This window comes from Orcinus orca, chromosome 3 (assembly GCF_937001465.1).
Source record: "Orcinus orca chromosome 3, mOrcOrc1.1, whole genome shotgun sequence".
NCBI classification, from domain to species: domain Eukaryota; kingdom Metazoa; phylum Chordata; class Mammalia; order Artiodactyla; family Delphinidae; genus Orcinus; species Orcinus orca.
Window position 1 is genome coordinate 123,533,616 of NC_064561.1, and position 15,209 is coordinate 123,548,824.

At 40.0% G+C, this 15,209-nt stretch overlaps 1 protein-coding gene across 5 annotated transcripts in view; it reads left to right on the plus strand.

Annotated features, from left to right (window-relative positions):
* The first annotated feature begins 1,814 nt into the window (after window positions 1–1,814).
* Window positions 1,815–15,209, plus strand: part of AP3B1 (adaptor related protein complex 3 subunit beta 1) — a 275,634-nt gene continuing 262,239 nt past the window's right edge. Inside the window, exon 1 of one of the 5 annotated variants that reach the window (XM_033430068.2) lies at window positions 1,815–2,084. In XM_033430068.2, coding sequence (XP_033285959.1) covers window positions 1,957–2,084 — 128 coding nt within the window. In that variant the 5' untranslated portion in view covers window positions 1,815–1,956. The remainder of the gene's footprint in view (window positions 2,085–15,209) is intronic. The other 4 variants (XM_033430070.2, XM_033430067.2, XM_033430066.2 and 1 more) reach the window with 4 other exon arrangements.

Below are 15,209 nucleotides of genomic sequence, written 5' to 3' on the forward strand. Positions count from 1 at the left end.
AATTGAGAGGAGGTTACAGAAATTTCCCATATATGCCCTGCCCCTACACATGCACAGCCTCCCTGGTTACCACATCTTCACCAGAGTGATCATTTGCTACAATTGATGAACCTATATTGACACACCACTATCACCCAAAGTTCATAGTTTCCATTATGGTTCACTCTTGGTGTTATTCATTCTATGGGTTTGGAGACATGTATCCACCATTATGGTATCATATAGGGCATTTTCAATGCCCTAAAAATCCTCTGTTCTCTGCCTCTCATCCCGCTTCTCCCCAACTCATTTCGTGGCAACCACTGATCTTTTTACTGTCTTCATAGTTTGGCCTTTTCCAGAAGGTCACATAATTGGAATCACAGAGTATGTAACCTTTTCAGATTGGCTTCTTTCACTTAATAATGTGCATTTAAGTTTCCTCCATGTCTTTTCATGGTTTGATGGCTCATTTCTTTTTAGCACTGAATAATATTTAATTGCCTGGATGTACCACCGTTTGTTTATACATTCACCTACTGAAGGACATCTTGTAGCTTCCCAGTTTTGGTAATTCGGAATAAGGCTACTATAAATATCTGTGTAGATTTTTGCATGGACATAAGTTTTCGGCTCCTTTGGATAAGTACCAAGGAGTTCAATTGCTGGATTATATGGTAGGAGTATGTTTAATTTTGTAAGAAACGGTCCAACTATCTTCCATTGTTGCTGTACAATTTTGCATTCCCAGTAGCAATGAATGAGAGCTTCTGTTGCTCCCCTTCCCCACCAGCATTTGGTGGTGTCCGGTTTCTGGATTTTGGCCATTTGGGTAGGTACGTAGTGATACCTCAGTGTTGTTTCCAGTGTGGCCATTAGAGGAGGTGAGGACAGCACTCTAATCCTTGTACGACGCTCTCCCCTCCCCCACCCAGGCGCTGCCTCCCCAGACTGTGTTTCCGTAGTTCCCTGACAGTTTCTCAGGGCTCTAAGCTTCAAATTCTGCCTAAAGGGGAAGCAGTACGGAAAGCGTAGGGTAGGATCTGAAATCCACCCGAAACGTCAGGCTGAGGGAAGTTACTCCTGGAAAGGTTTCTCAGGTGCTACTCAGGGGCCAGGCAACTTTCTGCCTTGACTCTCCAGAAGACTAGTAAGCGATACCACAAGCGGCAGAACAAAGGAAGGAGGTGCCCAGATGATAGCCTACTCCTGGAGCGTGAGGCTCACTCTATTTTATTTTATTCTACTTTTGGTGGCCAGACGCCAGTAGGAATCACTATCTCCTTGAAACCAACGGCCCCAGGATTTTCGTTTGAAGCTTTCACTACAATGAACACATCTGGCAGGTGGTGGATCCTCAAAGACAGGGCCCTGGAGGTTTCCTTTAAACGCAGAGATCTGCGACAAAGGTTGCCTGGGGCAGGTGTAAGACACAGATGGCTGGAGGGAGAGGAGCAGAAACCAGCTTAAACAGGAAAAGCAATCCTGATATGTCTAGGAAAGTTGATCTGGTGTGTTAACTGGAGTTTCAGGAAAAATCTGAAAGCTACTGGTTTACAACAGGAGTCCGACAAAGAGGTGTCCGGGCTCGGGAACCTCCTAGGGGATCGAAATGGATACACGGGTATTTGTCTCCAAAAAAACTTTAAAAGTCGAGAGTCTAGTCTCCAGCATGCGCGAGGCCTGCCTTCCGCAGAGCCGGGGTCCGAGCCTCTCAGCTACCTCAAAAACCCGGAGAAGGCAAATCCAGTCAGGCCCTGGAGTGCCCGGGGGGGTGGGGGTGGGCTCCGGCCGCCTGCACACTGGGCATGCGCAGGGGGTGGATCGCCAGGTCGGCTTTGGGAGCCTTGACGAGTCCGGAAGCGCCTCCGGGCGCCCCTCCAAACGAGACCTAGTTTTGTTTCGCTTCTCTCGGACGGGAGCCCGTCGGAGAGAACCCCCGGCAGGGCCAACCCGACACTCGGCAGCACCGCAGCAATGTCCAGCAACAGCTTCGCTTACAGTGAGCAGTCCGGAGGAGGGGAGGCGACGGAGCTGGGTCAGGAGGCGACCTCAACCATTTCCCCCTCCGGCGCCTTCGGCCTCTTTAGCAGCGATATGAAGAAGTGAGGAGAAAGGTTTGGGGTGTGGTGACGGGACTAGGGAGCTGGTGCCCGGGAGGAGCGGGCACCGAGATGGGGCTCCCGGGAGAGGGGTGGGGTCGCGCTAAGACCGCCCCAGAGCCGAGCGGTAACGTTTCTCGCAGCTGGATCAGTTGGGACTGGTGGGAGTTGTTGGGAGTTTGGGATAAGTGTGTGGAGGGGAGTCTCTAGTAGTTTTCAAACTTCAGTGAAAAAAGAACCATTTGGAGCCCTTAGGTGCTATCCCCAAAAACTCTGAATTGGTCTGGGTTGGGGCACAGGCATCTGAATTTTGAACACACGCTTCAAGCTAATTTAATGTTTGCTTGATCACACCTGGAGAAATTCGCTCACTAGCGTGGAAGGGGTGTTTGGGGAGTTGAGAAGGAACGTGAGAATGAGGCTAATGGGAAACTGTTCTGTGACCCTCGAATGCAGGAGCTAGGAGGTGTTTTAGACGCTTTATGAAGGGACAAGCTGGTTTATACAGACGTTAATGTTCTCGGGCAACGTCCTTTGCACTACAGACAAAAAAAAAAAAACCACCCAAAACCCCTAAAACAAAAAACAAAACCCCAAAACCACCCCAATCCCAAACACAGTAATCATATGAGTAGAGAATATTTAGTGTTACTCTGAGCAAGTGGTAAAATTTTACAGATTAATAGTGTGAATTTTAAAAATGAACACTAAACATTGTATACTTGGTTTTTTGAAAAGTTATTAAGAGTAAAAAAAAGAATTATTCAGAGTATTTTAAGTACCACTGAAAAGGGAAAGAACCCCCCCACCGCATTGATTTTTTTGGGGGGCGAAGGAATGGTTTTAAACTTACAGAATTCTGGTAACTTTGTATTTTATTGTAATCATTTTTACGTTTTTCTTTTTTTTAATCTCAGTGCTAACTAAACACTATGGTCACATAATAGGCTGACACTAGATTTATGCTAAATTAAGGTAAAGTAGCTGTGCTGGTGGCTTTGCGGTGTCAGAAAGATAAATTAAAATTTAATTTAAATTTCAAATTTATTTTAAAAGACATTCTGGAAAGTGCTAGTAGTTGAAATTGGGATTGCATTTTCACTGTATTAAGCTAACTGAAATCCTGTATGGAGTGTGTGAAATAGAGTTTTTGGTTTATTTGTTTGTTTCCTTATTCGCAGGTTAGAAAAGTTTAAAAGTAATAGAACTAACTTTTCATTTTTCATTCTGTGTATTTAGATGATAGATTGTTCCAACAAGGAGCTTGTTGCAGCTCTGCTGTTCTATTAGCAGATGTTTCAACTGTTGAATTAACGTATAAGTCTGTAGAGGTCTGTTTCGCACGTGATATGCTTACAATTGATTTACTTTTATGTTTTGTGAACTTCTAAGATATTTTTCTTTTAGAGCCTTTCATTTCCTATTTTGTCAGATTTGGGCCTGATTTGGAAAAAAATGTGTGGCTTTGACTATGACCAGTGCTGTTGAGGTGCCTGAGCAAGTTGGATTTAAAATAAAAATAGCTAACATTTATAGAGTGTTTGTGCACGCTACTTTACATTTATTATTTCATTTGGTCCTCCTAACAGCCCTTTGGCTGAGTGTGAGTATGGCTTATGGGAAACTATTCTGTGATGCTCAAGTGTCACAGAGGATCAAGGAGCAACCCAAAGCTACTTCTTTGATCCCACTTTGCGGGTGAGAAAATTGGAGCACAAGTGGTTAATTTGCCCAAGATCACAAAGCTAGAACCACTGCACTGCCTGAATTTGAGCTCAATCTAATCTTGGAGCCCATTCTCTTGAGCACTTGGATATGCTACTTGCTGCTTGATGAAGTTTATTGTGCTTTTATTAGAGAATGCATACAACTCATTAAAAGTTTAAAACTTTGAATAGTAGTTGTAGACAGTGTATGACCTTGAGGCTTTCAGGAATTAGAAACATTTTGGCCATTGAATTGCAACTTAATGGGGTTGTACAGAAACAAGGAGACCCCTGTTCTGGAAGTGGTCACTTAATCTCTCTTGAGCTTGCATTCTCTCATTTATTAAAGGGTGATATTTCTTGCCTTTTTTAAAACCCAAATGACAAAATTTATATAAAAAACTTAAAGCTTACCCTGTTCCTCTGCTCTAATTTATTTTTTTATCGAAGTATAATTGGCATGTAATGTATTAGTTTCAGGTGTACAACGTAGGTAGGTATTCAGTAGGTATTTTTATATATTGAAAAAGGATCACCACAAGAAGTCTAGTTAACATCCGTCACCACACTTAGTTACAGTTTTTTTCCCTGTGACGAGGAGTTTCAAGATTCACTTTTTTAGCAGCTTTCAAATAAACAATACAGTATTATTAACTGTAGTCACCATGCTGTACATTACATCCCCCTGACTTACTTATTTTATAACTGGAACTTTGTGCCTTTGACTCTCTTCACCCATTTCGCCTACCCCCTCTGCTCTCATTTTCTTTTTTTTAAAAAATTAATTTATTTATTTTTTAATTTTTGGCTGCCTTGGGTCTTCGTTGCTGTGCGCGGGCTTTCTCTAGTTGCGGTGAGTGGAGGCTACTTTTCATTGCGGTGCGCAGGCTTCTCATTGCAGTGGCTTCTCTTGTTGCAGAGCACGGGTTCTAGGTGCGTGGGCTTCAGTAGTTGTGGCATGCGGGCTCAGTAGTTGTGGCACGCGAGCTCTAGAGCGCAGGCTCAGTAGTTGTGGCGCACGTCTGCTCTCATTTTCGATGATTTATCAACACTTTGAAATCGTTTCAGGTTTGCAAAAAAGTTGTAGGAATACTACAGAGAACTACTCCTGAGACACATTCACCAATTTAAAAAACTTGCTGCATTGCTTTATTTCTTTCTCCATACACACGCAGACACACACATTCCATCTTATTATCTCGTCTGATACTTCTGAGAATGGGTTGTATACATCATGTCTCTCTATCTTCATACCTCAGTGTGTATTTTATTTAAGAACTGCAGTACTTTTACAACTGTAGTACTGTTATATTCAGGAAATTTAACATTAGTACAATCTACAGTCTATAATCCCCGTGTTGTCATTTGTTCCAACAAATAATTTTAATTTTTTTTAACATTTTTTTCTCTAGTACAGAATCCAGTCCAGGATCATGTATTTCACTTAGTTCTCATATCTCTTTAATCTCCTTTAATCTGGAATAGTGCCTTAGCCTTTGTCTTTCACTACCTGGACACTTTGAAGAATACAAGCCAATTACTTTATAGCATGTTAATCAACTTGTCTTTGCTGGTTCCTACATACATTCATGTTATGTATCCCAGGCTACAGTACTACCTTCTTAGACTATTGTGTCGGGAGGCATAGGATGCCCATCTTCATGATGTTAATTTTCCCAGGTAAAGGGTTGTCCATTATTTATTTATTTTCCAATAATCTATCTATGGGGGGGACAGTTGGAGACCATGCAGATGTTTTGCTCTTCATCAGATTCACTATCCCCTATATTTAGCAACCATCAATGAATCTGTTCAACCAGTCTTTACCACAGTGTCTGCAAAGTGGTGATGTTCTAACTCCTTCCACTATTCTGTTCTTTGGCCGCTTATCCTAAAGCTCTATGTCCTTTTGATCCTTCACTAACCATCTCAAGGATGCCTAATCACTTCCTAGTCACAGGATTATTGATGATTTTTGTTTTCTGAATTTAATCCTATTTATCAATCTTATTTATTCCCTTTCCTTTTAAATAGAACTAAAGTTAGAGAGCTTTAAATGGTTTTACGAAAGCAGATTTTATACATCATTTATTGGTTAATCAAGCCTGTGTATTAGATGATTGGTGTCAAGATTTGCAATTTCGTTATTTAAAAATGTAAAAAATTAATTTTTTGTAATCGTTTCCTTTGAGACTATTGTAAACTTTTATTGCTTTTAGTTTTTTCCTCAATTATTTTTCTTTTGTCTTAAACTCTTATCTTAACCAATTTGGCTGTGTGTGTATAATTTAAAAATTAATTTTAATATTTTTATTTCTGGATTAAACATTTAACTAGGAATTAATTTCTAGAAGGAAACAGACAATACTAATTAATTTTTTTTAACAATGGTAAAACTACTAAATTTCCAAATCTCTTTTCTTTTGAGAACATCACAGTGTATTAGAAAGAGCATTGGACCTAGAGTGAGGAGGCCTGGATTTAAGTTGATGTTTTCCACCTGTAGTAATGTTTCCTTGTTCAAGTTGCTTGATCTCTTCAAACTTCAGTGTCCTCATTTCTAGAGAGGACTTGCCTATTTTGTGAGTTTTTCATAAGATGGTATAGTTGAAAATGATTTCTAAACTAGAATATTAACTAACACTATTTAGAAAAGTTGTTGAAAGCTTTGCTGAGGTGGTGATATTTTAGGTCATAAAGCCTGGGAAGATTTTTGCCAGGTGGAGAACAGGGGGAGTTCTTCAGGCAAAGTATACCGAAACCAGGACAGTTGCAAAAAAAAAAAAAAAGCACATTTAGATGAAATATAGATTATAGATCAGCATTTAGAATTGTGGGTGGTAATTAAAGCATGGGAATGGATGAAATCACCCAGGGAGAATTTTTCTGGTTAGGAGACAAGGCAGTTTAGACAAATCGCTAGGGAACACCAACATTTAAGGTGTGAATGGAAGAAGAACTAGCTAAAGAGTGCTCAGAGGGGTAGGAAACCAGAGAAAGGTTTTAAAAAAAAAAAAAAAAGGAAGCTGAGAGGAAAGTTGGTTAGAGGAAATGGTCAACTATGTTAGGAATTGCAGAGAGAGGGCAAATAGAATGAAGGCTGAAAAGAGGCCATTGGATTTAACAATGAATAGGTAACCAAGGTAGCAGTTTTAGTCCCTGCTGAAATTGGGGTGGACTTTTCATTTGTTTAGATTCACAGAGCTAATTTAGACCCAAGTAAGAGCTGCATACTTTTGTGTTGTACTACATCATGTAGTAGTATGATATAATCAATACTATATCAGTGTATTTGCATTGCAAATGATAAGGCCTAGCTTACTTTTTTAACTTAAATTTTATTTATTGTCAGCTTGATATCAGCCATGAAAATTACATTACATATAACCCTTTAACCTTTAATATCAGTATTTCTCAGTGGAATCCACTAGGAATTTTACAATGGGGCTCTAGTTTGCATATAATTACAGCAAATCTAACTTACATCCACTGCTTTTTCTCCCTTTCAAGAGGGCATATAGAAATGTATCTGAATGAGAGCAACCTTCTTATAGGGATGTTTTTGAGTTAACTTTAAAATTTATTTATTTATTTTTGGCTGTGTTGGGTCTTCGTTGCTGCACACTGGCTTCCGCTAGTTGCAACGAGCGGTGGCTACTCTTCGTTGCGGTGCACAGGCTTCTCACTGTGCTGGCTTCTCTTGTTGCGGAGCACAGGCTCTAGGCACACGGGCTTCAGTAGTTGTGGCATGTGGGCTCTAGAGCGCAGGCTCAGTAGTTGTGGCACATGGGCTTAGTTGCATCGCGGCATGTGGGATCTTCCTGGACCAGGGCTCGAACCTGTGTCCCCTGCATTGGCAGGCGGATTCTTAAGCACTGCACCACCAGGGAAGCCCTGACTTAACTTTATTAAAAGTAAAGGTCAGCCAGTCCTGTCGACCAAGAAAATGCAGAAGGCTGCAAATAAAATAATTTATTTGGGGTCTTAAGAATTGCAGTTCGAGATTGTACAGGGGAAGAGAGTCAGAGGCTTATAAAGATGAAAGCTACAAGGTTATTAAGTTGTCTGTGAAGAATTATGGTTGACCATGACGCAAGGAAGTATTTGTCCTTAAGGAACAGGCTGTCACGAGTTATTTTAGGGTAAGGGTCGGTTAAATATTTTGAGTTTCTGGAACATTGGGCAGATATTCTGGATACCTACATTAAGATAGTAAGTGGTCAAAGTTCAGATTCCATCCGGGCTGAGTCGTCCATAAGTCATACTTCCTCAGTGGCCTCCTGGCTTCATTTTAGAGAGCTCTCAGCAGTACCGATTTCATTTTGATTTTCCTTTTTCTGCCCCAGTTGTCAGTACCTTATTAATAGTAACACATTATTTTGTTTATTTTTGTTTGTTTTTGCATTTCTTCCAGTTTTATTGAGATATAATTACATACAGCACTGTATAATATATAGCATATAAGTTTAATATGTACAGCATAATGATTTGACTTACATACATCATGAAATGATTACTACTGTAAGTTTAGTGAACATCTGTCATCTCATATAGATACAACATTAAAGAAATAGCAAAAAATTTTTTTTTCCTTCTGATAAGAACTCTTAGGATTTGCTTAAAAATTTTCACATATAAAGTATAGCAGTGTTAGTTATATTCATCATGTTCTATAGTACATCCCCAGTTGTAAGATAAAGTACTTACTTATAACTGGAAGTTTGTACCTTTGACTACCTTCATCCAATTCCCCCACCCCCCAACCTCCCTGCCTCTGGTAACCACAATTCTGATCTCTTTTTCTGTAAGTTTGTTTGTTTTTGATGAATAATTGACCTATAACACTATGTTAGTTCCTGGAACATAACATAGTGATTCAATACTTCTATACATTTCCAAATGATCGCTATAATAAGTCTAGCTGTTATCTCTTGCCATACAAAGATACTACATAATTATTGACTGTATTTTCCACACTGTACATTTCATACATGTGACTCATCTTTTTGTAACTGAAGTTTATACACCTATCCCCTCCTTCCCCTGCAACCACCTGTTCTCTGATCTGTTTCTGTTTAGTTATATTTGTTCATTTGTTTTTTAGATTCTGCATATGTCTTTCTCTGTCTGACTTATATCCCTTGGCATAATATTCTCTGGTTATTACATGTTGTAGAAAATGGCGAGATTTCATTCTTTTTTATAAATGAGTAATCTGTTGTGTGTGTGTGTGTGTCTGTGTGTCTGTATACACATACCATGTTTTCTTTATCCATTCATCTGTCAGTGGACACTTAGGTTGCTTCCATATCTTGGTTATTGTAAATAATGCTGCAATGAACTTATGTTGCATATATCTTTTCAAATTAGTGTTTTGTTTTCTTTGGATAAATACCCAGGAGTGGAATTGCTAGATCATATGATAATTCCATTTTTAATATTTTGAGGAACCTCCATACACTTATGGCTGCTGCAATTTACAATCCCATCAACAGTGTACAGTGGTTCCCTTTTCTCCACATCTTTGCCATTTTTTGATTGAGTTGTTTGGTTTTTTGTTTTTTGATACTGAATTGTATGAGCTGTTTATATATTTTGGATATTAATCCCTTGTCACATCATTTGCAAATATTTTCTCCTATCCTGTAGGTTGTCTCTTTGTTTTGTTGATGGTTTCCTTTGCTGTGCAAAAGCTTTTAAGTTTAATTAGGTCCCATTATTTATTTTTGCTTTTATTTCTTTTGCCTTAGGAGACAGACCCAAAAAAATATCGTTATGATTTATGTCAAAGAGTGTTCTGCCTATGTTTTCTTCTAGAAGTTTTAGGGTTTCAGGTCTTACATCTAGGTCTTTAATCCATTTTGAGTTTATTTTTGTATATGCTATGAGGTAATGTTCTAATCTCAGCTTTTACATGCAGCTGTCCAGTTTTCCCAGCTCCATTGTTGAAGAGGCTGTCTTTTCTACATTGTACCTTAAATTCTTGGTTGATATCAGCCTGTAAGTAGGTGGGGCCCAGGCCCAGGGCGTCCTGGGGCTGGTGCTAGACTGCTGGTGAGTGGGCTGGGTCCTGACACAGCTGGCTGTAGGGCCTCGGTGGTCCCAGGTCTGGTGCCCACCCACTGGTTGATGAAGCCGGGTCCAGAGCTAGTGCTGGCCCGCTGGTGGGTGGGGTGGATGGGATTGGCTGGCTGCTGTACCCGGGGCTCTTGCTGGCCCATTGATGTGTAGGGCTGGGTATTGGGCCTTCTGGTAGACAGGGCTGGGTCCCAGGGAAGCTGGGGGTTCAGGGGTTTCTATGGCAGCTGTCCTGCTGATGGGTAGGACAGTGTCCCCCCCCGCAGCTAGCTTGATCTAGAGTGTCCCAGGACTGGTGCTGACTGGCTGGTGGGTGGGCTGGGTCCTGGCACTAACAAGCTAGAGGGAGAATTCCAAAATGACGCTTGCCAGCACCAGTATCCTTGGGAAATGAGCTCCCCCAAATGGCTGCCACCAGCATCTATGTCTCCAGGATACATCCCAGTTGCCTCTTGCCTCTCTGGGAAGCTTTCCAAGATTAGCAAGTTGGTCTGACCCAGGTTCCTTTCAAATTACTGCTTCTGCCCTGGGTCCTAGAGCATGTGAGATTTAGTATGTGCCCTTTTATGAGTGGAGTCTCTATTTCCCACAGTCCTCTGGCTCTCCCCAAAGTAAGCCCCACTCGTCTTCAAAGCCAAACATTCTAGGGGCTTGTCTTCCTGGTGCAGGACCCCTGGGCTGGGGAGCCTGATGTGGGGCTCAGAGCCCTTGATCCTTGGGGAGAACCTCTGCAGTTGTAATTATCCTCCTGTTTTTGGGTCCTCTATCTGAGGCTTTGGGTTCTTGACTATATTGTGGCTCTGCCCTTCCTCCCTATCTTTCTGTGGTTCCTTCTGTATATCTTAAGTTGTAGGAGCTCTTCTCTGCTAGTGTTCAGGTCATTCTCATCTGTAGTTGCTCTATAAATAGTTGTGATACTGGTGTGTCTGTAGGAGGATGTGAGCTCAGGATCTTCCTCCTCCACCATATTGGCCACTCTATAACACATTATTTTAGACATACTTTAAAGAGTCATTGTGTCTCCATATGAGGGTTTAAACTTTTTTTCCCATTTTTTATTTATAATATTTAATTTTTTATAATATTTAATTTTAATTAGGGTCTATACCATATTTAAAAATTTTTTCATATAACAGTTTTATAGTTCCAGTTGTTCAAAGCTTGCTCTACTTTCTTTTTACTTTTCCTAGTATTTTCATTGATACCTTTATCTCATTAAGTCATTCTGTATTTTCATTTTGTAGGGACTCATTGAATATTTGTTAAATATTGTATAGAGGACTCTTTCTTTCACATACTCACCTAATATTACATGGTACAATTTATGTGAAGGTGCTTAGCAAAGTGTTTGGCTTATAATTTTGCATAATAAATGTTTTAGGTCTTTTACTCAATTGAATGATTCAGATTCTACTAATATTTACTGTTTCTTTAGCCAGCGTAGTTAAAAAATAAAGCATGACTGGATTCCGTGGACCTTATACAGAAGGAAAATTTAGCCTGGTATCCCTATTAATGTATTATTGCATTACCCTGAAGTTAATTGTATATAGTTCCAAAACAGCCATTTTCTTTATGTCATTGCTTGAGTTTTTGTTGTGGTTAGGGTTATTGACCTAGAATTGTCACATAAGTGTTGAATGAATTTTACAATCAGGATTTTTGAAGTCTATACCATTCTTGAAAGGCATCTTTATTTATACCATCTTTAACTTTATTTATATCATCTTAAAGGCATCTTTAACTATACCATAAGTATAGTTAATTCCTCTGTGTTTTCAGTAGAAATATAAATAATTATAAGATCTTTATCTTGCCTTTAAGAATTTAGTTGGTGAGATAAGGCTAATGTGTACTAATACAAGTAATACAAGTATAAAATTAGTGTTAAATTGTGTAATAACTCTCAACTTTTCATACCTACCAAAAGGTATTTATTATAAGCCTTGATTTTTGTAAACAATGGTTTACTGAAGAAAATGGACGTGCTGTAATTTCAAGATGTCAAACACATTTTAGTTTGAGATGCTGAAAATGTTGGAGTCCTGAGTTGTTAGCATATTATGAAGAGGCACAGGCTCCTCGTTGTGAATTCCTTCCTCTCGTGCTCAGGAGTCCAGTTTTGCCAGTATGAAAATACACTCCATTAATGATTTCTATAGCATACCTTTGTCCTTGTCATCATCTTCAATTTCTGAAGATTAAATTCCCTTGGTTCCAGTTTTGATAAGTGCTCTATCTTGTTAATTCTGCTTAGCTTTTGGAATTTTTGGTCACTAGATCTAGTTATGGAGATGTAAACAATGTATTTGCCATGCTGTATATGGAAATTGGACCCTATATTTTTTTTAATTTACAAAAGACATATAAAATATAAGCAATTTCAGTGTTTTATTTTATTTTATTTTGGCTGTACCGCGTGGTTTGCGGGACCATAGTTCCCCAATCATGGATTGAACCTGGACCACAGCAGTGAAAGTGCTAAGTCCTAACCACTGGACTGCCAGGAAACTCCCAATTTCAATGTTTTATTGATCTTTCACTAAGTAAATGTCATTTGTTCCAAGATGGCTGTTAACAAAAGAAGGAACTAGTTGTTTTTGTCTTCACGTAAGTAAGACTGTTAGTTCTACAAAGGGCTGACTACACAGGTTAAGGATTGTCACTTTAGTGGTGCAGTAGGGTTCCTGTAATTTAATTCTTGAAACATACTTGAAATCAAATAAGATTTTACCACATTGAACAAAAAATTGATGAAATACTGCAGAGTCCTACTTTCCAATAGATTATAAGTGTTCCATTTTATTTGCTTAGCTTGCATTTCTTCTTGGAGGAGAGTCACTTCTTTTTTTAAAAAAAGTTATTTATTTTAGGCTGTGTTGGGTCTTCGTTGCTGCATGTGGGCTTTCTCTAGTTGAGGCGAGCGGAGGTTACTCTTTGTTGCGGTGCACAGGCTTCTTATTGTAGCGGCTTCTCTTGTTGCGGAGCAGGGGCTCTAGGTGCATGGGCTTCAGTAGTTGCAGCATGCGGGCTCATCAGTTGTGGCTCGCATGCTCTAGAGCGCAGGCTCAGTAGTAGTGGCTCGTGGGCTCCGTGGCATGTGGGATCTTCCCGGATCAGAGTTCGAACCTATGTCTCCTGCATTGGCAGGCGGATTCTTAACGACTGCGCCACCAGAGAAGTCCAGGAGAGTCACTTCTGACTTTTACAATTTATCTTAAACACTCAACCAAGAAAATATTCATCCCTTGATATAAGATATGTTATTTTAAGATCACTGGTTTTGTGAAATCCAAGGAGAAAATATGGAATACTTAAATTCAGGCCTTACCATTAAATACCAAGATGTGAGATATTACTTCTAAAAATATTTAGAATTTAGGGTAACATTACTAGAACTGAATAAGTAAAACAAAAAAAATCAGATGGTCAGTTGAAATGTTCTTTTTTACTGCAGAAAAGTTACAAATGCTCATGGAATGACAAATGTATTATAGTGAAATAATTTGACAGTATTGCAATTGTGTATATAAATGAACTACTGCCAAAAACTAATTGCCTGCAGTCCAAATTCAAAATTTAAAGTGAAGAGCCCAGAGTAGAATATTCAAGAAGGAAATGATTTTCCTATATTTCACATTATTATGAATAACATTCTTTGGTTTGTGTACTTAAGGAAGACTTATTTAGCATGTCAGCTGGAAAGAGTTCATAGATCTACAAAAGTGAACAATTTATAGTCAATGTCTGCTTATTGATGGGATGATTATTTGTACTGCTGATCGGAATTGACCTAATTAGAAGGCCAGTGTCTTATTTATTTTTTGCGGTACGCGGGCCTCTCACTGTTGCGGCCTCTCCCATTGCGGAGCACAGGCTCCGGACACGCAGGCTTAGCGGCCATGGCTCGTGGGCCCAGCCGGTCCGCGGCATGTGGGATCTTCCTGGACCGGGGCACGAGCCCGTGTCCCCTGCATCGGCAGGTGGACTTTCAACCACTGCGCCACCAGGGAAGCCCGAAGGCCAATGTCTTTAATCCTGCAGCTGAGTGAGTTAACATGGCAGCTGGATAAGCGAGAGACTTATGAATAAGGCTGGTCCCAATATCATGGGTTGGCAGAGCTACACATCACCCAGCTTTACTCTAGAAATGGGTTAAAGTTTCTTAAAGCCTCGGTTAAGGATGTGGTCATGAAGAATGAGGGGGGAATTTAGTACTAGGGGGCAGAGAGGTAAGGTGTAGAGTGGAAGGTCCGGTGCCAGATTGTGTAGGGCCTTGTAAGGACTTTGGATTTTACTATGAGTGTAAAGAGAAGCCATTGGAAGGTTTTGAGCAGAATGGGCATTTAGAAGTCAGTCAGTAACTATTAAGTGCTTGTGGTGTGCCAGATATATTTATGTTTTCAAAAAGTTTATGGTCTGTAGGATACTTGGGACCTGTTTATTCATTTATAATTTTATTTCTATAACTAAAAAAATATAGAAGTAACTTACTGATTTAACAAGTACAAGTGCCTTCTTATGCTAGGTACTATTCTTGATGCTGGAGATTAATCAATCAGTGGACAAAATGCCTGCTTTCATGGAGCATATATTCCAACTGGAAGAAGATAGGTAATAAACAAGTAAATAGATGGTGGGTCATTTGATGACAAGGAGCGCTGTAGAGAAAAGTAAGGCAGGGAAAGAGGATAGAGAGTTAAGGTGGAGGTTGGGTTGAGTTTGAAATAGCAGGGTCAGGAAAAGATCCTTGACAGTACTACCTGGAGTGCCTGAGGGAGTGACATGCAGATGTCTGGGGAGAAGTATTCAGTCAAGAGGAATTACATGTGCTCAGGCCCTGAGGCAGGAGAGTTTCTGACCTGTGAGCATCAACAAAGAGGTCAGTTGTCTGGATAGAGTGAATGAAGGAAAGAGGGGGGACTTAGCAGATGAGGAGGTCAGAGAGGTAAGGGCCAGATTGTGTAGGGCTTTGTAAATCATTTTAAGGACTTGGATTTTACTCTGTGTGAGAAGGGAAGCCATTGGAGGGTTTTGAACAGAGGAGTGAGATGATCCACCTTACGTTTTTAATGTATCACTTTGTCTCCTGAACTAGGAATAGACTGCAGATTTGAGGCAGGGAGACCAGCAAGGAGACCACCACAGTAACCCAGGCAAGAGAAGGGGATGACTAAATCAGGCTGGTGGTAGTGGAGAGCAGTGGTTGGATTCTGGATATATTTTGAAAGTAGAGCCAATGAGATTTGCTGATGGTTTAAATGTGGTGTGTGAGGGAAAAAGATACCAAAGATGACACAAGGTTTTTTTGCCTAAACAGCTGGAAGTTTGGAATTGTTATCAA